We start from the raw sequence: 26516 nt of genomic DNA, 5'->3' as shown, positions 1-26516 counted from the left end.
ATATGCCATTTAAACTTTAAAAGAGAGTGTCTTGTGTAGTTTTTATAGGAGGGAAAAGAGAACTAAGTAAAGGGTCGATCGACCCAAGGCTGTCTTCCACATCTCTGTAAATGGGAACTAGAGTCTAATTCCAACACATTTTTCTTTTCTTGCATTTGTTTGTTCTACTGTGTACCAAGTTTTTTTAAAAAAACAACAAAATATTATAATTATGACTGTACAGGAACCTTCTACTCTGATTCTCCAAGATTTAAAACAAGTATGGAGAACCTGTGACTCTCCAGATACTGCTAAACTACAACTTCCATCACCCCTAACCAATGCCATGCTGTTTGTGACAGATGGGAGATGGGAGTCCAGCAAAATCTGGAGGGCCCTAGGTCCCCCACCCATGGCTTAAAAAAAAATCAAGAATATTTACAGGCAGCCTAGGCCATGGATGAGACAGATAGTGCAGAATGGATATGCTTGTGCCAACATATGAGACAGCCTATTTATATACATTACGAAATAATATTATATGCCTCATTTAAATGAAACCTGAAGAAATACTAACAAGACAAATACTAGCCCCTTCTACACTCACATTTTTTTCACATTCGCAACTTGGTGCAGAGTAAGGGATCGGGTCCCAAATGCAAAGGATGCTGTCAGGGAGATATGTGACATGTTTGGGGCATGAGGAAATTTTCTCTGAGTGCAGAGGAATTACATTCCTATTTAGGAGTTCCACTGCCTGCAATGTTTTGACAGATTCCTCACTATGCTCTGACGGTGTGCTTGCCCTATGATGCAAGCACTTCGCTTCAGATCTGACTGAATATTCTAACAATTGTAATATGGCAGCTTATTTCACAACAGCTTGTGCGCTATCAGTTGTGAAATGTGCTGGGCAGGGCAGAGCTATACAGTTCTGCACTACTAGACTCTAAAAGCTACAGATCTGCCTGAAGGGATGCCCAGCTATGCTGAATTTAGGAGCTTTTGTCTCATTCAGTGTGCCATAGGTAGGACAGAAGGGATTGACTTCAGCACTATCAGCTGTTCTCTAAATACACACACACACACACACACACACACACACACACACACACAGAGCTGTGTTTGCCCAGAAAGTAGGGCGAGATCATGTCTGAGCCTGAACACTCTGTACATGAGCAAAGAATGGTGCTCTCTGTCCGTTTGCATGCAACATTTCATGAATATGAATATCCAGAAATAGTTAAAGAAACATTTAGATTTATAGATTCAATTAATGCATCATAAACATTCCGATCAAGAACTTGTAAAAAACAATATTACTATAAAGTGATGTCATGCTGTATAGAGAAAAATTGTACAGCATTTGGCTCAAATTGGATTCTCCCCAAATGTTTGATTTCAGTAAACCACATTTAAAAAACAAAGGTAGAAAGTAAAAATATGAACACAATTCCGTCTGCTCTCCATGATGTACATTGTTATTTTAAAATCTGTTTAGCTTACCCCTGTTGTCACCTTGTTTAAAATTAAAAATTAGCATCTAGAAAGAGGGAGGCTAACTTACATGTAGCAGGTTTAGTTTTCATCAGATTCTGGAGGTCAATGGTGAATTTGTGGAATTGGCTGTGGAACTGCTGGGATGAATTCTTGAGTCCAGAAATATCTTTAGAATGGGAAATTATAGTTCTGTTCATCTTATTGACACAGTTCCAAAGACTGGAGACATGTTTGTTTAATCCCTCCCTTATCCTTTGGAGGCTGCTAGACACTTGATCTAGTTTGCTGCAGGTTTTTTCAACACTGGACACTCTACCCTCCATATCAGAGACACCAGGCAATTTCTCTTGGCATTTGTTTAGGTTATAATATAGCTTCGTGCTTAGCTGTTCCATCCTATCCTTTAAGTCATTACAACAATTACTGTCTGGGTGAGTTTGATTGCCCACTGTTTTCTGTATTTCATCTACCTTTCTGAAAGCATCAAGTTGTACCTTTTCACAAGTAGAATTGATACCTAGAAGTTGTTCATTGCAGCTGCTCAAACCACCCTGAAGTTTCTTAACATTTTTATCAATAGCATTCAGACCATAACGAATAATTCGTAAATCCTTTTGAAGCTTCTGAATGTCACGTTGGCTGCCTTTAATTAAATTAAATTTCTCGCTTAAAGAGCCATTTAAGGATTTTAAAAGACCAGAATTACCCTCTGATTTCAAAAACAATCCATCATATTTACTGTTGCAGTTTTCTATGTCTCTCTGGAGGCCCTCCACATTGTGTGATACCGGCTGGCATTTCTGCCTGCAAAGGTTTTCAATATCTTGCAGTTTGTTCTTCACAATATTTATCTCAGAGACAAACTGTTCATTTCCAGACCCTGAATTGCTATGCAAAATTGATAATAGATCAACATTTCTCTCATCTGGATTTGTGATATTAGTAACATCTAGAAAAGTAGCACTCAGACGGTTTTCCAGTGCCCGAAGCTTTTTGTCAAATATGTCTCTCGCTTCATCTACTTCAGTAGCTATAACGCCACGAAGAGTTTCTTCAATGTAAAAGCAGTGTTGTTCAGCATTTCTCTCTGTAACATTGATCCTGGCTTCCACTTCCTCCCATCTTGCATCAAAGTTGCCTTCCAGATATGGAGTGGCTATGTATTTCATTTCATTATCTATTCTGGCATTTAAAATCCTATTTGCTTCTGCAGTTCTGTCAATCTTCTCACCCAAATGTTTTAGCTGCTGTCCAAAAGCATCAGTTTCAGCATTACTGCAACAAACTGAGTGGTTTGATGGAGCTTGGATAAGAGTCTGAAGATGTTTTATCTCCTTTCTGAGGTCATTTTCTTTCTCTCCAATAAGATCCCTTATTCCTTGGCAGCTGGCTTCATGATCATCACAATGTTGTTGAATATCCATCAGTTTGTACTCACAGGAATTTTTCAGATCTGCCATTTTCTTCTCAAATCCTTCCAAAATCTCCTGTCTCAGATCTTCAAACCTAGCATCAATGTACTGCTGATACAACTGGCTACTCGGCATCATTACGGTTGGGCCTTGGGCGGCTTCTTGGAGCTGTTTTAATTGTGCTTCATAGCCATTTGCTTTCCCTTTCACTTCTTCCACCTTGTCATCTTTGTCCTTCAATCCATCTTCTGTTGGTTCAGATTTTATATTTTCCATTCCAGGTTCCTTTTGGTCTTTATTTCCAAACACATGAATTTTCTTTGTTTCGCCCTCAGCCGTACTGTCAGGGTCTGGACGGTCATGAAGGTTGTTCAACCATGATACAAGCATCCGACTTGCATCTTCTTGAACAGAAAGCTTTAGGTTTTCATTCACACCTGTTAAGGAGGACTGAAGCTCTAGCACAGTCTGTGTAAGGCGGAATACTTCATCCTCGAGGAGCTGAATTCTTTTATCCTGCGAGTCCTGTTGTTCTTGCTTTGGATTAGTGTCTGCAGAAAGAAAAGAAAGAAAAATGTGGAAACAGCATTTAAAACTAAACTTGAAGTTACAAAACCCCAAATTGACTTAGATGGTTTAGAGGGATAAATCTTTACAACTTTCTCACCCACCCATGTTTTTCCTTCAAAGTGAATTACTTCTTTTATATTTGGCTCTATGCTTTAATACAAGAGTAGGAAGTCTGATGATGGATGTTGTTGAAATCTAACTCTCATCAGTCCTTGTCAAGATGCACAGTGGTCAAGGATAATGGGAGTTGTAGCCCAGCAATATGTGAAGGGTTACAGATTCCTGCACTCTTCCACCAGACTAGGAATATGACAATCAATGCACACACAAAATATGATACTGATTTGAGACTGCATCATCTGTGCTGATCTCACTATGACCCAAGTCCGTCATTCTGTACTTTCATGGGAGTCAGCACAAAAAAAAAGCTTATACAGGGAAGCAACCTAAGCTGCCCTTTCAAATACTGAAATATGCACAGTACTTTGGGCGGATATTGCATATCAAACTGATTATCTTTTGCTACAGCTGTGCAAATTGGCCACTGCACCTAAATCCTGAACATTTTCCTGACAATGAAAGAGAAATGCCTGCAACATGACATCAAGGAAAACCAGCCCCAGTTCATCCAAACTGAATATTACAACTGGCCTTGCCAAATGGAATACGCTCTGAAAGAAAGAAAGACTAGCAAAAGCTTCTTGTGCAGAAGAAAGCATGTTCACCTGCACAAACAGCCCTCACCCAGCTCTTGGTTCTAGGCTCTGTTTCCACACAGTAGCTTAAAAGTCATCACTAACTTATCAAGTTAGTGACAAGCACTAGCATTAAAAAACCAAACGCATATTCTTATAATACAGAATCATTCCATACAACATTCTGAAAATATCACTGAACTTGTAAATCTGAAATAAGCTCAAGGACACTACAGCTGCTTCCAAAAGGGTGGCCCAGCACTGCCAAATCACTGTTCTTTTGTTGTAAGCTGCAAATGAAATTGGAATTAAATTTCTACTATTGGCAGTAATGCACTTTTTCTGTGTGTACATCCTATGTTCTGCCCACACACTGCTGGGGTGAGGCCATTTTAAGTTCAGCACATATTCATTATAACTCTTTTGGTGAATGCCATTTCATCACACACACACCATTTATGAATAAATGAATGGATCTTTATTTGCATCAGCCATTGGCCATAGCAGTAAAACAACATGATATACAACAATACGATACACAAAGAATAGGGAAAAAAGTTAATTATATAAAATACATTTTAGGGTTTTGAATCAATAGTCAAATAGTGGATCTTATTCTAATTGCCCCAGCTAAAAACCTTGCTGTCACCTGCTCATCTTGATCTGCCAAGAGAAAGGACACTGTGGCAGTGGCTGGGCGACCCGGAATGGACAATAAAAGAGGGGTGATAACCTCATTCCTCAAGTCTTTATAAAGAGTGCAAGCCAGAAGGGCATGCGCCACCGATTCGGTACTGCCATTTCAACAGGGACATAAGCATTTTTGTGTGTGGAATCAGTTAGAATAGTCCCTCAAATACAGCTGAGGGCAATACATTCAATCTCGTGAGAGTAAAAGCATGTCTATATTTTAGTATAGCTAGGTTATGCAGATAGGGTACCAAAGAGTCGAAATGGGTAGGTGGAAAATTGTCATACCATGGGCAAAATTTCCTTATTGTGACCAAGTTGTTCTGATGCTCGATATCATTTAGGCACTGACAAATTTGACTGTTTGCTTTGCTAAAACCCAAAGTGAGTAGCTGTTGTGTGATAAACCACAAGAGTGAAGTTTTTGATAGACAATTTTAGCCCAGGCGCTCTTGTGACAATTTTGCAGCACTAGGGATATTAGACCGGGGGGATTTAACTTTAGGCGAAGCCAATAGTTAAGTGTCCTATGCCAAATCCGTAATTCTACCAAGGGAAGATAAGCCTCTAGGCACAATGATGTGTTTGAGACACAGGGTGGTACAGAGAAAATTTGCCTTAAGAACTTTAATTGGACAGCTTCCATAGATCTAAGGTGAGTGCCTCTCCAAATCTGAGCCACATATAATAATTGTGCTAGGAGTTTAGCTTGGAACACTTCCAGGACTGATGGTATACGTATACTACCTTTTGTGTAGAAAAAGCCTTTTTTTAAAAAATCAATTTTTAAATTATTGCTGAAATGCTTCCATTGCTTTTTAAATGAAAGTAAAGTAAAGTGTTATAACTCGATACTGTTAATTTGCTATACTGCTATAATACTATACTACAACAGTCAACTTAGGTTTGAACCCAACAGATCGCCATCAGTCCATTTGCTTTAATAAAACTTTATAGTTACTGCCATGCTATCAATATGGTTAATAGAATGTTCTTTAAAAATATTGGTTTTTAAAAATATATACAATGATGCACATCCAATACTGCAGCTCCATGGACTTCTGTACATGCAACTATGCTTGTTCTTCCTCTCCTGTTCCCTCAACAACCTCCTAGACCTTCAGAAACAGCTCTGCAAGCTTGGGGCACCCTCCAGACCAGATTTTTGGGGTACATGTGGGATGACTCTATGACTGGGCCTGCAAAAACCTACCTCAAAGGGTTAATGAGACTGATAAATGGCAGAGAAATAAATAAAACACTTTGGACTGCAAGTGCTGTGTCAAACACAGCAAAAAGAAAAATTATGGACAGGGACATGCATACCAAAATTCAAAGAAAAGAATTACCCAAGCTTGGCTTCATGTCATCTGCTGGTAGCTGTGCTGGGTAAACAGCAGACCTTGGCTTTTGGGGTGTGCCTTCTTTGCAATCTATACCCATGTATCCAGGGCAACATCTCCATTCCAATTCTGTTACTGTCTTATATGTTATTTTATATTTAGGTCTGAAACTTGTACGATACCTGCAATAAATAAAATGAAAATGGTAGCATTAACATATTATGGTGATCTTTATTGGGGTTTTTTTTCTTTCAAACAAAGAAAAAAAAAGAAGAAGAAGAAGAAATAAAAATAAAAGGGACTTCTGATTTTCCTCCTGTCAGTTATATAAAAGAAATTATTCAAAACAGTCACTCTAGCACAACATCCAACTGTACGACTTTCTATTAAGCAATATTTTCCCAATCTCCAGATCCAAATTGAGACATTCATTCATTTTCCTTTTCACCCAAAAAGTCCAAAAGGGGTTCTCTAACTATTATTAATAAATGTCAGCAATGGTTTTTCTCTAATCAAACATATCAACTTCAGCAACCATTCCTCCATATTAAACAATAATAAATCATTCCATCTTTGTCCATGTAGGAGGACAACAATGACTACTTTTAAGAGATTTAAAGTCATTAGAGAGCTATATAAACAATCCCTGTAATGAGTAGGGGGAGAGTGGGAAAATATAATATCCTGCCCACCCATGACTATCCTGTTTCCTCCCTGTTCTCTTATGTATGTTTAACTACTTATTACTGTGAAAGCAATTTAGCTAGGATGAGTATTCTTTGAACTCACTGCTAGAGACAACAGTGACCACTTTGAAGTGATTTAAAGTCATTAAAGAGATATTCCAACCCTAACAGTATTTAACTGCGTTGAATTAGGCCTAGTAAATCTGATTCACATGCATTAATCTGTGCCCACATTTCAACTGTGGTATCTTTGCACCAGCGCAATTCAAAGTTTGATAAATAAAGCATTTTGATATTTAAAGATGTTTGTTGTATCAATTCACTGAAATTGTTTTAAGTAACTTCCATTCTTCATTTAACATTTTTATATTAATGTTTTTATTTATTTTCCAAATTACAGTAACAACATCAAAATAACAAATTACGGTATAATCAGGTTCAACCTTAATTGTGGTCCACTGAAGTAGAAAGACCCACGTTTTATAACCAGTGCTTTGCCATTAGCTACAGTTAGTAGTCATAAGTTCAGTTATTATGATCTACAGAGCTTTGTTGATTGACATAGCCTTCTTTCTCTATGCAATCTGCAATCAAAGTTAGAGCTAAGGAGTATGGCTAGATTACCAGTCTACCATGATTACTTCAGGACATGGTAACAGGGCATAGAAGACAAGTAGAAATATTCTACGTTACATAACAGTTGAAAATAAGGGAGTGGTACTAAGAGCTTCATCTATTCGTTACTGTTGAATCCACAGCAGTTAAAAATTCTCCAACAATGAAATCATTTGCTTCCTCATGGGATTCAGCTGATTCTCTGTTATTAGCTATGCAGCACAAGAAGCTAAACACTCACAAACCCAAATACAGTGGTACCTCAGGTTAAGAACTTAATTCGTTCTGGAGGTCCGTTCTTAACCTGACCTGTTCTTAACCTGAGATACCACTTTAGCTAATGGGACCTCCCGCTGCTGCCACGTGATTTCTGTTCACATCCTGAAGCAAAGTTCTTAACCCGAGGTACTATTTCTGGGTTAGCAGAGTCTGTAACCTGAAGCATCTGTAACCCGAGGTACCACTGTACTGCACCATCTAAAATGCTCAGATTTCCTAAGGTTGCTTCCTAAATCTTGCTACAGAAAGAAAGACAAAATCTGCCTTTGAAGTCGCTTGGGGATTTCCAACAGTTTCCTAAATGTTTCACAAACATCAATGAATTAATTAGTTTGAAGAAGTGCCTGAACTCATAATAGCTACCACCTGCATTTTCATTTATTGGGAAGTAAGAATTGAAGCTGCCTTCCTGAAATCAAGAACACGTACAAAGTCCTACTGAAATCAACTGATGGCAATCTGTTGGGTTCAAACCTAAGTTGACTAGTTCAGCATGTCTGAACAAATCTTTTCATTCTTCTATTTTAGTAATGCATACTATAAGAAAGATGAAGAATCGTGATACATGACTACCTCTGAGTCCTAAAAACGCAAACCAAGAAAGTAGTGCTAACCTGCATTTGTATTCTTAGAGGACTTCTTCCCTCACTCCCTGCACCTTTGTATATCATAGCATAGGCTGGTAATAGAGATTGATACCCACATATTCAGCTCCATAGAAACAAACAGAAAACTTTAGGCAGGCTCTTGGCCTTTCTACCTTGCCACACAGTGATGCCATTTTCAATGTATACTTCTTGCCTTTAACCTTCCAAAGCACCTTTATTCCACATGTTCCTCTCCTCCTTCTCCCCTGTTAATTAGAAATCCATTTACTGGATTAACCCTGTCATCAAAATAGTTTCTGGTAATAGTTTCCCTTTTTTTGAAGGGACTTAGTTTAACACAATAAGAATGGGAAAACCTGACAAATGAGTCATGAAGGAAGGAAGGTCTGGAAAATGCATTACATCCAGAGATGGTGGGTCACTGGTCAAGACTTTTCAAAATGACACTGCAGATAAGCCCCAGGTTGATTCACATGAAAATAAAATAAAATAAACTTTTTTAACAAGGAGACATTTTTAATAGCATGGCCATTTACAGATCAACATAAAGGAAGCCAACAGAAGATACAAATTTGCATAAAATGTGCATATGCTAATTTATATGCATAGATGCAAATTTAAAAATAATTACAATAATTTAAATAGATATACAGTGCATGTGGTCATAGGGGAGAAGACTCTGACCAAGTAACCTGTGTGCCTGTTCAGGTGCTAACTGTTGATGACCAACTTCAAGGTGCCTGTTCTCCATCCTTGCAGGGAGTTTTATCTAGTTAATCTAGTTTAATCTAGTTAGTCTATCAAATAAAGGCCTGTCCTCTATTGTACGGCACAAAGCTCCTGCAGCCATTCGGAAGCTGCAGAAGCTCTGTTGGACATTTGGGTTCCAAAGAACATTTGCAAACCATAACACTCACTTCCAGGTTTGTGGCGTGCAGGAGACAAAATGTTTGACTTGCAAGGCATTCAGGATCCAAGGTACAACTGTATTTCATATTATTTCCCATGTCAATACCCCAGCAGGAGCCACAAGATGTTACCAAAAGACAGAAGAAGTTTGATAGGTTCTGGACCATGAGAATATGTGCTTTATGCTCCGCAGCACTGGAAATATGTTGTTTCTATTTGCCTGGAGGTACACTACATTGCATTATGAAATATAGAGAGTTTTAACACTATTTGTGCATTTGTCTAGGAATAAATACAACAAAGAGCTTGTTTAAAACTCCCATCAAGTATTATCAAAGATCAAACATTTGTACTGAGTTTTTCTGAAATTATGCAGTAAGTTATGAATGTTGTATGAAATAAATATACCCCTTTGCAACCCACAGATGAGAAAGAGTCTATTGTTCATTGTTTACAGACAAAAACGGGCAATTTTAGGTCAATGACACATGGCCATAAAAGTTCATTTCATCCAGCAAACTGAGACTATCAAACATGCCAAAATACTAAGGATCACTGATAACTTCTTTTTGTTTCCAGTACACTGTCCCTCTGCAGCATTCCCCATGAGGTCAGCAAGATGGGGCCTCTACAGAAAAACCTTTCCCTGGGCACATCCAGGAGTCATTCCTGGTTATGTAACAGCAGTGTTCCTTTTGTAAATATTTTTGAGACATCCAAAACCATTTTTTTACTCTTAAATTTACTGGAACAAATTTTAGGCTACCGGCAATGACCGATGGAAATGCACACACACATACACACTGCGATGAATCCAGAAGTGACCTGAAAACATTACTAAAAGAGCGGAATGGGGACGGGGCAGAATGCTTTATGTGGGACCCGCTGACGTATGCGGGGGTCCAGAATGTAACCCATGTGCAAAACGAAGATTGTCTATACTTAAAAGTATTGTCTACATATGATGCAAGTTTTCAGTTTAGGACAGATTTCTGCATTTATTCTGCCCAAGCCATTTTTATCTCAAGACATTTAAGCCCATACAATGCATGCATTGATGAACATCCTTATACAGATTAGGGCTCTGTGTATTACCGCTACCCAACAGCAGCTCATGCCCACTACACATAGTAGGGCTGCTAGGGGGTCTCAGGGGTGTGGCAAATGAGTGGTCCCAGGGGTGTGTCCAAGTTCTTCTGATTTACTCCCCATCCTCCTCCCTTGCAAAGCTATTGTGGAACCTAAGCATTGCAATTTTACAAATAGTTGGCACCGATAAAATAGTTAACTGCCCCTTTGATTAAAAGAATATGAGAGTACTGTATCCAAACAGCCAGTGACAAGAGAGGATTGTAAACTTAAGTCTTCAGAGCCACTTGTGTGCTTGTTTTCCAAAGGTATAGACAAGAAGGCTCTTGCCAATTGGCTTACTGAGAAGGAAAATGTACAGTCAATATTCTATCCAATTAAAATGTGATGCAGATTAAGGGCACCGCCGACTACTCACAAACCACACCTTCCTTTCACAGACTTGAGCAGATGAGACATGATTAGGAACTATAAGCCTCAGAAATAAATAGAATGAGCATGCAGAGTGCATCAGTCTCACCAAACCTTTGTTTGTATTTAATAATGTACCACACATATCCACCATGGTATATAATCACCAGAGTAGTTCAGGATCAGCAACTGGATCAGGCCAAAGGCCCATCTAGTCCAGCATCCTGTTCTCACAGTAGCTAACCAAGCAGCACAGTGTTTTTTAAAAGAAAAACAGGAATACAAAACATCCATACATCTCAAGCCTATGTACAAACATTAGTTCCAATAATACACAAGTGTTGAAAGTTACAACACACATAGAAGCCACCAACCATTTCTCCTCACCCATTCACATAAATGATTTAAAAATCGATATTATAAAAAGATACTCACCCTGTCCACTATTGCTCTCTCTTGATGAATATTCATTTAAAAACACAAGCTGCTCAAACTAGCCACCACACCCTTCTCCTGGCTAGCTACAAAAGAATGGGCTTTGAGGTGTGGCTTCCAGAAACAGCTCTGAGCATGCTCAGATGGCAATTGAAGGCAATCCTACTGAGACTTCTTATTAGGCCTCATAACAATAGATAGAGTGAGAGCCTTCCTAGTAGGATTAACCTGGTAGGCAGCCCTATCAACCACATGGTTTTTCTGCTTAGAAAGACATGGGAGGGACCTTTTTGCCAAAGCTGTACCCACATGCTGGTTTCTCTCAGGCCAGTGAAGGTACCTGCTCAGGCCACCCTAGCTGTTCTATTAATTCACAATGCAAACACATGCATACTTACAGTATTTGTAAGTAAGTCCTACTGTGTTAAGTGGAACTACTCCCAATGGGTGCAGCGAAAGAGAGACCGAACCTCTCATCAGTCAGCCCAATCCAATCTTCCTCTTTCTCTCTTTAAAGTATTATAAAGTGGTCAATTAAGTTAAGATACTATGAAAAGAATCAACAGGGAACATTACACAGAGAACATCTCACCACAGCTTCCTCTAATTAAGCTGATGTTGTCAATGTTTAGTTGAATGTAAGCTTCTTTTTTGGCAAAGGCAAGCTACTTTTTTGCCAAAAGCATTTGTGCTGCAAAATTCAAGCACACAAAACAAAAACGCTGATCAATAGTTACAGCTCTAAACAAACATACTGGGGAGTATGCCCCAATGCATACAGCAGGATTTACTTACAAGTTGACTTGTATAGGATTGCACTACATAACTTGTTAGGATGTCTTTGACTACTAAAAAAAAAAAGGTAAAGGACCCCAGACACTTAAGTCCAGTCGCAGACGACTAGGGTTGCGACAATCATCTCGCCTTACAGGCCGAGGGAGCCGACGTTTGTCCGCAGATAGTTTTTCCAGGTCATGTGGCCAGCATGACTAAGCTGCTTCTGGTACAATGGAGCACTGAAATCAGAGCAGCGCATGGAAACGCTGTTTACCTTCCCGCCGGAGCGGTACCTATTTATATACTTGCACTTTTTGGCATGCTTTCAAACTGCTAGGTTGACAGGAGCTGGGACCAAGCAGCCGCAGCTCACCCCATCATGGGGATTCGAACCACCAACCTTCTGATCGGCAAGACCAAGGGGCTCAGTGGTTTAGACCACAGCACCACCCGCGTCCCGTCTTTGACTAGTATCAGAATGTAAAGCTATAATTGACACACCCGAGGAGGTGACTAATCATATGCCTCTTTTCACATGATTTTGAAGAAATAGTAACTGCAAATTTGCTGGGGACGGGAATACTCACAGCATTCTTCCAGATGCAGACATACAGACACTGGCAAAGATAACTAGATTTCCAAGGCACCTGATTTCCATTTAACACAATACGATAGTTTCAATTCTTTACAACTTATTCCAGGGTAGTTTCACGAAAGCCAGTACACTATTCTGGAATATTTCCATATGCTCTTCTCCCAGTCCTCCTCCCTTACGAAATAAACTGTATAGCCCAGAAGCTTGTAGCCTGAGTGTAAGCATTCTAGACCATCAAGCAACACAGAGACAGGGCTTTGAGCATTTGAATTGCTAGGTTTTCTCAGATTGTGAGGGAGTAAAATATTGTCCAGACCTTCAAATTGTCACCATTCTGAGAGCAGGTGATGGAATACATTTTTGCGCACCTGGCAACATCTCCTAAAGTTAACTGGTTTGCTGAGACGGCCTATTCAAATAGCCACTTCAATGGCTGTATATTCTGTTTACCAACATTATAGCCCTTATTTATATTCCTTTTGTCCATATGGATCACAGGGCAGCACACACTGCAAAAAATTACGGGCTCAAAATTACTGGAACATTTTGGCTTCCACCCAGGCATTTCAAAGAAGAGGACCTGCACTGATTTACAGCAAAGTTTATGACTGCTCTGCATGACTAGAGCCTGCAGGTGATTGGAGGCCAAGGAATGTAATTGTACTCAGCAGCAGGTGTTCACAGAGCTGCCACAGAAATTGAGGTACTAATTGCTTCAACTTTAATCAGAGTTTAAAAAAAAAATAATTCTTAACTGATGCCAACCCCAAAGTAGTTATGCTAGGGTAATGTTTTTGCAATTTCCTTCTTTTGTCTGAATAATGTATGGTGACTTGTTGTATTATCTGTTGACAGAAGAGTCAACATGGCTCTAATTAGTTGCAGCTGCCTCATGTTTGCAATAAAAAGAGCAAGCTCTGTTCAGCTTATACTACGGCTTAGAAATCAGATGTTAGAAAATGGTGCACATCCTCCTGAAGTACCCACATGGTGAAACATGAAGAATTCCACAGCCGTACTAAGTTGTGTGATGAAGCAGAGGATTTTTCTGCCTACATATGGCAATACCTCACTGCTGGAAAGATGACCAAATACTTCCCCACCCACTCAGTCTCCTCCTTGTCTTCCTTTGTTACTTACACAGGAGCATGTGGGCAGGGGATCTGGTTCCAGGCACAGGAGTACTGAACTTGAACAAAACTCTCTGTGCCATCCAGCACTGAGCAGGTCACATTCTTGTTCACGATGTAGGCACACCAGTTCCTGCAGGGGAGAAGAAGAGAGGGAGACAAGAAGAGGACAGACACACTGTTAAGCCATCAAACAGTGAAAGTTATTAGCCATTTCTCTGGGTCAAATATACAACCACAAAGATTCAATTCAAGAGACAGAGAAGACAGACTTGAAATTATTATTATTATCCTAATACATTTAAAGCCAATTTCAAAGCTGTAAGGAGATGTAACAAAAGTAGTCTCTTGAATGCTACTGCGGAACTTGAGTATTCAAAAATCATAGAATCATAGAATCATAGAGTTGGAAGAGACCACAAGGGCCATCGAGTCCAACCCCCTGCCAAGCAGGAAACACCATCAGAGCACTCCTGACATATGGTTGTCAAGCCTCTGCTTAAAGACCTCCAAAGAAAGAGACTCCACCACACTCCTTGGCAGCAAAATAGAATCATAGAATCATAGAGTTGGAAGAGACCACAAGGGCCATCGAGTCCAACCCCCTGCCAAGCATATACCTGGCTTACTTTAAAAGAATAAAATGCACCAAGTTAAAACTTATATTCTCACTAAATATAGCTAGTGACTACAGAATAGAGGCTGAAATGGAGGAATAAGAGCATCTCATATAAAACTGACAAGGATTGTGTTTGAACCTAGGGTGTGGTAGTACACTCTTCTTTCTGCTCTGTTCTCCTATATCTCCTATGCAGATACTTTAAATGACCAAATACACATCCCAGCCCAGCAATATAGTTTATTATGATGCAATCAGGAGAACAACTGGTGCTTGATGTTAGAACACAAATGTGGTACTGGCTGCTTAACATTAAACTAAAGCTACAGAATACTGAATCTGGGGTGGATAACTTTGGATGTTAAGGAATCAACCATGTTCTCTGGCCTTGTGAGAAGGCACTGGGCTAAATGGCCTCCTTTGGTCTTTCCATCTCTTTGGTAGTAGGACACTTGGGTGACCAACCCTTTGTTGCTAAATAGATTGCTTATGATGGATGATCAGCTGTCCACAGAGGGAATTTAAAGGTTAGGATATATTTTTTCCTGAATGAGCAAGTTATCTGCAGGGTGCCATCAGACTTCAGAGTTTTTGCAAAGTCATATGCAGTTGGCAATTGGGATTTAAAGATGAAGAGTATGCTGTAAGTTGCATGTGCAAAAGCAATTGATAAGAGTCTAAATGGAAGCTGGAGGGAAATCCAAACTTGTTTTAGAGACTTGTTCGTAAGGGAGCTGCATTCATGCTTGCTTTACACTTGCAGTTTTACTTCCTGGTTCTAAGGCACATTAATTCACCCTTGCTTTACCCATGTTAGTGAAACCCCAGGCATCATTTAAAAATTGGCTAAATATTGAGGACTTAGTGAGATTCAGTTATATTTAAGGAAATTATACCATGCTTGAAAAGAACAAGAAACAAGCTGCTTTGTCTTTATGGAAGCATGAAGCAAAGCCTGAATCTACAGTTTTGTGGAGAGGGTAAAATGATGGTCATTTTGTTTTGTTTTGTAAACAATATAATGGAACCAGAAAGTATTTAAAAACCTGGGAATATAACTTTGCTGTTAAGTCTCTTTGTTCTGTAAACTGTGAATGCAGTCTGTATTCTGGAAAGGAATAATGCTGTTTAGAGAGTGAATAATTTACCGGCGATGGTTATACTGACTGGAGAAAGAAATGCATTTGTAAATATGGAAATGAGTAACTATGAATCATCTTGAATGTTTTCAATTTATGTCCCTTTATCATCTTTTCCAGGGTGAGCTATAGGCTCTCTAGAGCTTTTAGAGGGTCTAGATCACCTTTTAAGGTGAATGCTGTTTGGGAGATTGCTTGCTAACAGTGATTTTCAATTAATATTTCTTCAAAAGGAGCTAATGGTTAGGATGAAGTCTGAGTCCAGTCCTTTTGCAGAGACATGTGTGCAGAGGAGTTGGCAGTGCGGGTTTGGAGACAGAGTTTTAGGTTTAGATAGACTAGATGGGGGCAGGGGAAAGACAGGGGATTCCAAGCTGAAGTTGTCCATAAATCAGATGAAGGATCAGTGAGTTGTCTGCCTGTTTTAAATTGTTTACTTCTAAAAGTCTCCCTCTACTTGAATAAATAAATAAAATAAATAAAACACTACAAAGGCAGCATAACTCTCCAGTGCTTTTTCTATCTGGAAGAAACTAAACTCTTCATTGATACCCCCTAAACTACTCACTGCTTGAGAATTGAGGAGCTTCATTTAACAATACGATTTAGTGCTACATGGGTGGAAGAGAAAATTACTAAAAAGAAACAAATATCTTTCTGCTGTTACTAGTCACAAAAAGGGGTCACAAGTAGGCACCAAAAACAGAATTGGTGTGGCACAAGTAGACTGGATCACTGAACTATGGAGCCTGAACCCACCCCACCCCAAGCTGTTTATCCTTCAGTATCTAGTCTGTGCTCAACTTGTCCATGCCCAACACAAGCAGACTGTGTATATTGTTATGTCACCCAGTGCTCAACTAGCCAACCAAATAGGGCACATGCAGACATAGCCTTTGAGAAATGTCTTACCTACATTTTGTCAACAGAGCTGGTCCAATACATTTGCTGCCTGAGGCAAAGGAGAATATTTCCCCTCCCCAATTCCATGTAAAGAATCTGAGTGAGCTTCCAGTTGCATCTTCATTTAATACTGACATTGGGAAAGTGCCCTCCTCCAGTCCACAGCAGCCTCCCAGGAAGAACATCACAACAAGGGCTTGCCCATCAGTTGGCCAAAGAAGGAGCAACTGTGGAAACCTAGTTTCCTCCCACCCCGCTAGAAATAGCTATCGGATCCAATTGCAAATTGCCCTGGCTGAACTGGCTTTAATCCGTAGGGCCCACATGGCAGTACTATGGGGTGGAAATCCCAAAGGATGCCTAAATGCAATATTACCATCTAAAAGTCCACTGCCTACAAGAAGATAATTACTGGTAACTTCAGGGTCTGGCCCTAACTATCAGCTGGAGAACTAAGGCCTACTGGGTTATATGTGCATGGTTGTGAGGTTGTCAATGTGAAGTGTTTTCTGTTTAAATAACTGCAACTAGTGGTAAGAAGCCTTGAAGATCATGATTCAAGGCAAGCTGTAAATCTTCAAAAGAAATAATAACAGAGACACAGTGTTCAAAATCAGCCAGGCAACAGGTGCATTTTGTTCCTGTCAGTCACTTGCAACCAAGTGAAGATGCCCCCTAATATACATTGCACACTAATAACACACCCTGTAGAATTCTGTCAATTATATTTTATCTGCACAATCAAAATGAATTTCGGGAACCAAAATGCTTTTTTTACGCAGCCTGTGCAGGGCCAATTGTTGTAGCTTACCCCACCCAATTGCCCTGCTCTCAATTGTGAAGAACACTCTTACATTATGGTCCATGTCACCATTAAGAAAAAGAGGTTGGAATAGACCAATAAATGTGTGAACTGCCCCTGGATAAACTGACTTTTCTTCTTTAAGTTCTCAAAGTTGCTAAGCTAGCTGAAGGTTGTCATCTGATGTTTAACTGATAATCATTCACAGTCAGTCCATCATTTGAAAAATAAGATTTTAGACCTGTCTTCTTGCCCCCAAATGGGAAGTAGGCATTCCATTTTGGCGACTGTAACCTTGGTTTAAGCCAGGGGTCTGCAACCCGCGGCTCCGGAGCCGCATGTGGCTCTTTTACACCTTTGCCGCGGCTCTGGGGCGGATACTAGCGAGAGGAGGAGGCGCATTGTGCGCCCCAACACTCCCCACTGTGGCGGGCGCTGTACTGGCTGTGACTAACGCACGCACTGTCCCGACATCACCTTCCCGCCCGCCCGCTACATTGTAAGGGGCATGTACGCTGGTCACTGCATTGAAAGGGGGCATGTACGCTGGTCACTGTTTTGAAGGGGAGTGAAGAACACACACACACACAAAAAGGTAACTTGTTAATTTAACGTTTATTTCTATGAGGAGGAGTAATTCTGAGGGGTCAAACAAAGAAATAATTAAAAAGTGACAAAAACGTTATTTTTATAATGACGAGTTTTGCGGCTCCCAGTTTTTTTTTCTCTTCGGAAATGGGTCCAAGTGGCTCTTTTTGTCTTAAAGGTTGCAGACCCCTGGTTTAAGCGGAGCCATTTGGCACTTAGCTTATCTTTCTGAGTTTCTAACACTGGTCACATATCAAGCACTGCATAAAGAGCTCCAACCACCTCAAGTAATATAGATTACACCCACCCCACCCCGGTTGTGTAACATCCAATTCTCTGCTGGGACTGATGACCATGTGCTGGGAACTCAACCTAAACTCTCATCAGAGCTTCGCAGCCGCAAAGATGAGGGCCCTGGACACGCCAGACCCCCACAAATTCCCTCTTCCCCGACAACGCAGCCCTTTCACTTTGCTCCAACTTGCCCATTTGCAGGCAGCTTGCCGCTCTCAGCCCTGCGGCTCACTTTTCCCGGGGGGTGGGGAGCGTTTCGTCAAGGGCCCGAGAGCGGAGTTTGAGGGGAGCCCAAGCTGGCGCGGAGTAAGGCGGGCACTTACTTGTTCCTGACGCCCGGCCGACTGGGGCGCAAGTGCGGCGCGGTCTGGCCGAGGCAGCCGGACAGAGAAAGGAGAAGCAGCGGCACAGTCCACCTGAGGGGCTTCGGGAGCAGCTCCATGCTGCCCGCCACAGCTGGCGCGCCACGGGCTCGCCGGGCGCGAGGAGAGACGTCCCGCAGCTCAGCCTCCGTCCTGAAGACTTCTTCTCTCTCCCGAGACCCCTTTCCCCCTTCCTAGCCTATTTATCTCCTTCTTACGTCGCTCCTCTTTGGGCTCCGCCGCGAACTCCGCTTCAGCTTCGCTTCTCCACTTCACTCCTTCACTGACGCAAGACTCCTCAGCCCCCCGCTCCCCGCCCCGCTTAGTTCTTCCCAAGTTTCCGCCCTCCGGCTCGCACACCCTGAGCCGAAGGATGACTTAGCCGCCTCCTCGCCTCACAAACATCTCCCCTGGCCAAACAGCGGCGCGGCAGCCCCCTTCCTCTTTTCCCCGCTTTTGCCCTGGACGCGGCGGGCGCAACCACGCACTTCGGGGGGCAGCGGGGACCGGGCTCGCGGCGAGGCGCTTTCCCGCTGCGCGCGGGTGTTCTGGGACTCTCGACAGACTCGCGCGCTGACCCCCCTCCCCTCCTCGAGGGCTCCTCTCCCCCCATCTGCCCTGCGTGACCTCCGAGAGAAAGGCACGTGCGCCATTGTGAGCTACAGACAGAGGAATCTCCTCTGGCGGCCGCTGCTCCTTCTCTCCCCGCTTTTCTTTCCATTCGGCGGAGCCTTCTTCTTTTCCAAGAACACTCTTACGCAACTCAGCAAGCGTTTCCCCCCCAAAAATTGCTTAATAAAGGAAGGCTGCTTACTTAGGCCAAGGGAGGCGATTAGCCGTCACAGAGGGGATGCAGGCAGCCGTGCTACCCCTGCACGGGTCATTATCATAGCCCAGTGCACCTGTTGGGGACTCAAATCTTCCTGACCACTTGGCAGGATGAAGCTACTGTATAGACCAGGCATGGCCAAACTTGGCCCTTCAGATGTTTTGGGACTACAGCTCCCATCATCCCTAGCTAACAGGGATGATGGGAATTGTAGTCCCAAAACATCTGGAGTAATAATAATAATAATAATAATAATAATAATAATAATAATAATAATAATAATAATAATTTATTATTTATACCCCACCCATCTGGCTGGATTTCCCCAGCCACTCTGGGCAGCTTACAACAAAATATTAAAATACAATAGTCCGTCAAACATTAAAAGCTTCCCTAAACAGGGCTGCCTTCAGATGTCTGGAGGGCCAAGTTTGGTCATGCCTGCTATAGACAGCCAATGCTTCTAACTACTGAACTATTTACGGTAATAACTTTTCTACTGTTCTAACAGGGGTCCAGAGTTGCTTTATAAAAACAACAACAGCATGTTCATTCTAATTTACAGTGTTAGAAACATATTTTAAATACTCTGCTGGGCCCTGATTTACAGCTGCAAGTATATTGCGCTTAATATCAGTGAACAGTTGCTGGATGCTTCAAGACCTCTTCCTGGTGAGAAAAGACAACAGCATCTAGTCTAATCCCGAAAGAGCCATAGTCTTCCCCATCTTGGTGCCCTCAAGATGTTCTGGACTCTGATTCCCATCAGCCTCAGCCAGCAGGCATGTGATAAGCAAGTTGGTTGGGTCTTGATGGGAATTGGAGGTCATGGGGTTAGACAAGGCTGCCATGGACTATGACTGATGCATATACACCCTGAAAGGAAATAAAACTATTTGCATCCCTGAAGACTAGTAAATTAATCATATATCTCTCCATTACCACAAAGCAACAAGAGAAAATAATGCATTTACTGAGGTCGTTGCTATGTTCTAATCTGAATGACTAAGTGCCAAATATTAACAGTGACTTAATCAAAATAACAGGAAACACTGACATGTCTTTATATAGAAAATATTTGGCTTGATCTAATATCACATCAAGTTACATCTGTTTCAGCTGTGCTAAAAATTACCTCGAAAACATATTTTGATTCTGCCACCAAGTTTTCCCCCTCGCCTTAGATGGCAAATGTGTTTGTATAACCAGAGAGTGAGATTAACTGGTGAACTGTCAATTGCTTCCTTTTAATGAAGTAACAAAACATCAAATAAGCCAACTGCTGCCTAAGCTTCATTCTCCACCCTTTAGGGACATAAGTGAGGGGAAAAACAACACAATTTCCCCAAACTCTGCTTCTCTTTATTTCAGGGGTGGGGAACATGCAACTTTCCAGATGCTGTTACACTACAGCTCCCATAATCCTTGACCATTTGCCATGCTGGTTGGGACTGGTGGAAGTTGGGGTCCAGCAACATCTGCATTGCTACACATTCTCGAACTGCATTAGTTGACATATATATCAAAAATGCTATAGTAGTTATTTTGTATGAGTTGTGGTTGTGCGAAAGGAAATCCCAACTTTGTACCATGACTATGCTAGTTATTTTTATACTAGTAAAAGTTAGCAAATAAAATAATTTTGCATTACTAACGTGGACATGTAGGGCAATATCTAATGTTGTGCCAATGGTTGCAACAGGGCTTTCCCCCTCCTGTCCTGCCACTTCAGGTCCACCAATCTGCTTGAAAAAGTCCCCCAGCCCATAAGAACAGATTTTTGGGGAGGTGTTTGCGGGGACAGGGGAGGAGGAGGAGGAGGAGAGAAAGTGGAAAGTCCTGTCACAAAAGCGGAAGTCTGCTGCACCCTTAGTGTTCTTGGTAGCTGCTGCTCAATTGTAGAACCCACTGCCCATGGAGAATCTGAGAATAAATGCAGGATAATATATTTGATACAACTGACTAAATTGACACAAAGTAATGAACAACTTCCCCAGAACCCTTCTTCAAATGTAGGGCAGAAAAGATGCTCTTGGGCATAGTAAGAAAATCCCAGACTTAGATGTCACCGATGAGCTGTTATACAAACTTAATTAGGTAAGACTATGCTAGATGTAGGGATGCGGGTGGCGCTGTGGTCTAAACCACTGAGCCTCCTGGGCTTGCCGATCAGAAGGTCAGCGGTTCAAATCCCCATGATGGGGTGAGCTGCCATTGCTCGGTCCCAGCTCCTGCCAACCTAGCAGTTCGAAAGCACATCAAAGTGCAAGTAGATAAATAGGTACCACTCCGGCGGGAAGGTAAACAGCGTTTTCATGTGCTGCTCTGGTTCGCCAGAAGCGGCTTAGTCATGCTGGCCACATGGCCCGGAAGCTGTACGCCAGCTCCCTCAGCCAATAAAGTGAGATGAGCGCCACAACCCCAGAGTCGTCCGTGACTGGACCTAATGGTCAGGGGTCTCTTTACCTTTACCTTTTATGCTAGATGTAATATATAAATATATGAAGATTCTTCAGAGTCTGAACCTATGTGCTGTAAAACATTTGCTGTTGTTGAGTTGGCCTTTTCCATCTTAAGCAAATGTGGGGTCATTTTAATTTCTACATTTTATATACACATTTAGCTGGGCATACTATTTTTACTGCAATACTTTTTTGAAAAAACGATTAACAGCCTGAAGTGTAAGGAAGAGGCAAAATAGAAGCTGGAATAAACAAATGTTTACAGCACTGTGCTCAAATGGCAAAGGCTGTCTGAGAGAGAGGCATTCTTGGCTGCCTCACATAAGTAGAGCTCCATTTTCTGGGAGTGTTCCCAAGATCTTTGACTAAATGTTTTCCACATGTGATGAAAAGGCTTTCTGTTTGGACTTACTGTTAAACCTGAAGGGTCATTTATTATTGTTGTGGTGGTGATGGTGGTGGTGGTGATGAAGATACAAAATGAGAAGTTCCTATAGGAGCAATTTGGGATATGAATTTAAATACAGCATGGCTTTGGCTTTTGGCATGCATGCGTGCATTTTGGCATGCATTGCCGTTTGGACAAATGACAGGAAAATGTATAGGCTGCGTTGGCAGTGCTTTGATTTATAAAACTGAGCGGTACAGAAGAAGAGGTGTTAGCATAGATATCTCTCCCCCCAAACTCAGATTCGAGTGGGGTGAATCAGTGATACATCTTTTGAAAAAGGAGAGTAACCATTCTTCTCTCCCTTTGTGGTAGATTTTTGACAGGTGCAGCTTGTTCTGCAGGGACAAGAAAAACTGCATCTGTTGGATTCGGGGGGAGGGGGAAGGTTGCATCTGTTCATTATATGACTTTTCTAGAGCCTGTTCCCAGAAATCCCTAGATGGTGCATAGTTTGATTCAAGGAAGGGTGGGTAGATCGGGGGCATGTTAGGACACTGGCCCTCTGTAGCAGGAGATACCCACACAAATACATTAATATGCTATTTCATATGTGCTGGGGCTGAGACTTGGCTCCAGTGAAGCCTTGCATATTTATATGACTGCCAAACTTCTTTCTATGTTGCTATTAAAATAAAAAGTCTATTCCATGGCAGTAGGAAGGTTACGTGAGTTGGTTTAATTGTCTTCTTGAATACAAGCCTGGGATATACATTGCTGCCATAAATGGCAAACTGTCTTCCGACAGCAATCATATGGACTTCATTACTCAGATGCTGTAATTCACGAGTCTCAGGAGTCCTTTGTTTCTGTGTTTTCCCTCTGAGTATTATCCCACTAAACACAAGTTTAAGCAGTCATGACTGCCTGCAAAGCAAAGCAGTGCATTTAATGACTGGTAACAACAGTGTAGCTCTATACAGAGCAAGTGCCTTAATTTAGACTCATCTATACAGATGGCTACATTTTAAGCCATTTTCCAGTAAAATCTGTCCAACCTTGGAACTTGTTTTTGGTACCAGAAATGGAAAAACCCCCAGTCCTTCATTTCCAGGATACTGGAAGACTGATCTGAGCACAGAAATGAGTAACAGAAGCCTTACAGTGGTCTTAATATGATTCAGGGCGTAACGATTAATTTCAAGTGCTGTGAGACTCAGTCTAGGTTTTTCACATTTTCACATTCACTCATTATATTTCCCTTTGCTGTTTTGAGTGGATAATGCAAGACTGTCAACACTGGCTCTAAAGCTGCAAACTAGGCTCAGGATAATAGTTTGAACTTGCAGAGAAAAAAGTTAACATAGATATAACTTCTCCCCAGAACATATATAAATTGTCTTGACTAATATAGGTTATTAATGCCACCTCATTTGTTCTCTTATTTAAACCAGAGTGCTTCTCCAGATGTCAAAAATAATGGTTTCTGGCAGCACTAATAATATGGCATACTTGAAACCTAATGAATGCTCTGACAGTCTTCAGAATAGCTGTCTTAATGAGAGAGGTGGCATGAACAGTTAACATGCATGCAAGAGATAACAAGCATGTTCTAAAATAGACTTGCACAAATCGAGTAAGAAAACCTTCTGAGAATAAAATGCACTGTTTGAAGGTTACAGCACCTGCTATGGCTCTGTCTGGGATGCAAGCTGTAGCAGTGTATATGGAGGTCCTGGGCTGCCTGGATAACAACTGCCTTCCCCATGGCCTCACTAATATGGTCCAAAGGAAAGCAATACATTTGGGACCAGCTTGGCTGCAGGAGAAGGAGGCATACAAGACTCCATCAAACCACCCTTGGTACTCCACTCTGGATTTGAGTAGGGTTTACTCTTTAGCCCTTTTCCCCATGAAGATGTCCCACAAGGCAGTGAGTAAAGCACTATCATCAAAAGAGGTCCTCTACTGCATTAAGTAGAGTCTAAAATTACCTAACTGCTCCACTGCTCTCACAAATGTTATCTTGAAAGATTTATGAAACACACACACACCTTTAATGTCTGGTCCTGTGTTGTCACTATGTTGATGTAGGAAAAGCATCTTGAGTGACAACACTTTCAGAAGGCTAGTTCTTTGAACTCCCTTTGAGTTCTCCATCACAATTTGTAATGCTAATCTTCACAGAGAGAGAGAGCAAATGGGTATATTGCGAGTAAATTAATTTTTAAGTCTTTTCAAGGAATACTTGTTCTGTGGATGATTTTCCCCAGAGTCGTCATCTTTACTAAACCCAGCTTACCAGCTAAAGTTTAAACATATTTGGAACAGACTCTTGGAGGAACTCTAGAATCTCTGCCATTAGAAACCTACTCAAGTTCTGGCTTTTGAGATTTGAATAGATTTTGAACACACATTTTCAGCCTTGTATTTGTAGCAGAAAAAATAAAACATTGGATTCTTGGGATTTTATACCAGCACGTATTTACCCAATTATTTCCTTCTATTGCATTTCCTACTTTCAATTTTTAAATTATTAGTTCCTTAAGACAGAAATCTGGTGTTTGGGCTTCTACATAAATACTTACCAAACATATGCACCAGAAAAACAAATTGACACACTAAGCCTATTTGCAACTCACATGTATAATCTGATAGCAGATAGCCTCAGAATGGGTATAGAGGAGATAATAAAGGCCTCAGTTCAGCTCTAGTTGTGCACAACTAGTGTAAAGCAGCCTTTTCTCAGACCTGTCTGCTTGGCTTTCTCAGACTGAGCTAGAAGTCCCCCAAGCTTCACATATGTAAACTATTTAAAATCTGGGACTCCATATAGTCAATGTGGTTACTTCAGCTTGGTTCAGATTCCTTTTAATAGAATCCTTTAATGCATTGCAGGGGGTTGGACTACATGCCTCTTGGGATCCCTTCCAACTCTTTTAAGATTCTATGAATTGGTACAGAGCACAGGATCACTAACAAATCGGGTCCTGCCTTAAAGGGGGCACATGTTGTGGTGAGACCTGGCAACCAAACCCTGTGTTGTGGATGGGTTTGATTGATTAGCCACAACACCCAATTGGTAGGTCCCTTGATGCTGGGTTTAATAAGGCCAATGGGATGCAAGCTAAATGAATCAAGGGACCTATATATACCTATGCACGTGACCCAGAGCTTCCTCTTTCGGTGCGTGCACTGGAACACTTAAAAACACCAAACCCTGTAATTTAGGACAATACTACTATAGTGTGTGAAAACTATGACTCTATGAAGATCGAACTAGTAATCTTTCATAAAAATATAATTGCAGTGCAGCAAAATTCCCAACTCCTTTGAGAGGTCGTTTTCTTCCTGTCCCAAATGATATGGAACAGGATAGAACACTCCACCACTGAAAACATGGGTAGAACAGATCTGCTGTTCCCAGTATATCTTCCTTTATTAGGGTGGTTAGTACCTGACTGTCTCTGCGCATCTAAGGGTTTCATTTAACTCCTCACCTTCCCCTTTCTCTCTAGTTGTTTATACAAAGGAGTAGGCTTCTCAGAGAATCACTAAACAATCACCCTCTCACCCTTGCCTGGCATTCAATGGCTGGGATGTGTACCACTTCCCACCAGACTGTTCTCCTACATTCTGCTGCTGTAGCTCACAGGAGACCCCCCGAAGGGGTTGCTGATTGTTCTCTTCACTCTTGACTTGGGATGGATGTGATCTGAGTCTCATAATTTTGCAGGCTTAGCTGGAGCATCTAGGGCAGTTATGCCTCAGAGAGCCTGGCAGATCCTCTCTGCTTGAGAGTTCTCTTAAAATGAACCCACTAGGCCCAGGGGTGGGGAATCTGTGGTCCTCCAGATGCCGTTGGACTCCCATCTACTCTAGCCAGAACAGCCAATGGCCAGGGATGGTGAGAGCTGTGGGTCAACATTTGAAGTGCCCACAGGTTCCCCAACCTGCACTTAGGCCCTTGTTTCATCACTGCAGGAGACAGTGGTCCTTCTGCCAGATGAGACTTGTAAGCTGTGTTTTAGCATATATCCCCCAGTCTCTGGAAGGTAGCGGCCAATTTAGAACAATTAACATACTAAAGTTACTTACTTTGGCAGATAGTAGTATCCATGTGTCAGGTTGCTGCTCATCCCCAATCAGTGGCATCTGTCTGCATCTGGAGTAGTAGCAAGTTTGACCATATTTGAAAAATGCCTCTAACTGCTTTCATACATGTAGTGAATAAAAGCATAAGAATGTCTATCAATCATTTTAGTTCAGCTCTTCTCCATAGATTTAATGGGGGCAGTGCTTAGGGACTTTACATATGGATACAACACTTTATTTTATTTTAAAAACCCTTAGGGAACACATTCAAACAATCTAAATTGCAACCTTATATAGTAATAGAAAAATCTG

At 41.4% G+C, this 26516-nt stretch overlaps 1 protein-coding gene across 1 annotated transcript in view; it reads right to left on the bottom strand.

Annotated features, from left to right (window-relative positions):
• The window catches only part of EMILIN2 (elastin microfibril interfacer 2), a 35617-nt gene extending 16617 nt beyond the window's left edge, over nt 1-19000 (bottom strand). The window contains exons 1-4 of the mRNA XM_028737264.2: nt 18392-19000; nt 13734-13856; nt 6196-6371; nt 1547-3442 (exon numbers count right to left, since the gene is read on the bottom strand). Of these exons, the coding sequence (XP_028593097.2) occupies nt 1547-3442; nt 6196-6371; nt 13734-13856; nt 18392-18510 (2314 nt within the window). The 5' untranslated portion in view covers nt 18511-19000. The remainder of the gene's footprint in view (nt 1-1546; nt 3443-6195; nt 6372-13733; nt 13857-18391) is intronic.
• Nucleotides 19001-26516: the final 7516 nt, after the last annotated feature.

The sequence above is a fragment of the Podarcis muralis genome, chromosome 8 (genome assembly GCF_964188315.1).
Source record: "Podarcis muralis chromosome 8, rPodMur119.hap1.1, whole genome shotgun sequence".
NCBI lineage: Eukaryota > Metazoa > Chordata > Lepidosauria > Squamata > Lacertidae > Podarcis > Podarcis muralis.
The sequence above is the reverse complement of the archived record's forward strand: the minus strand, read 5'-3'. Positions and strand labels throughout refer to the sequence as shown.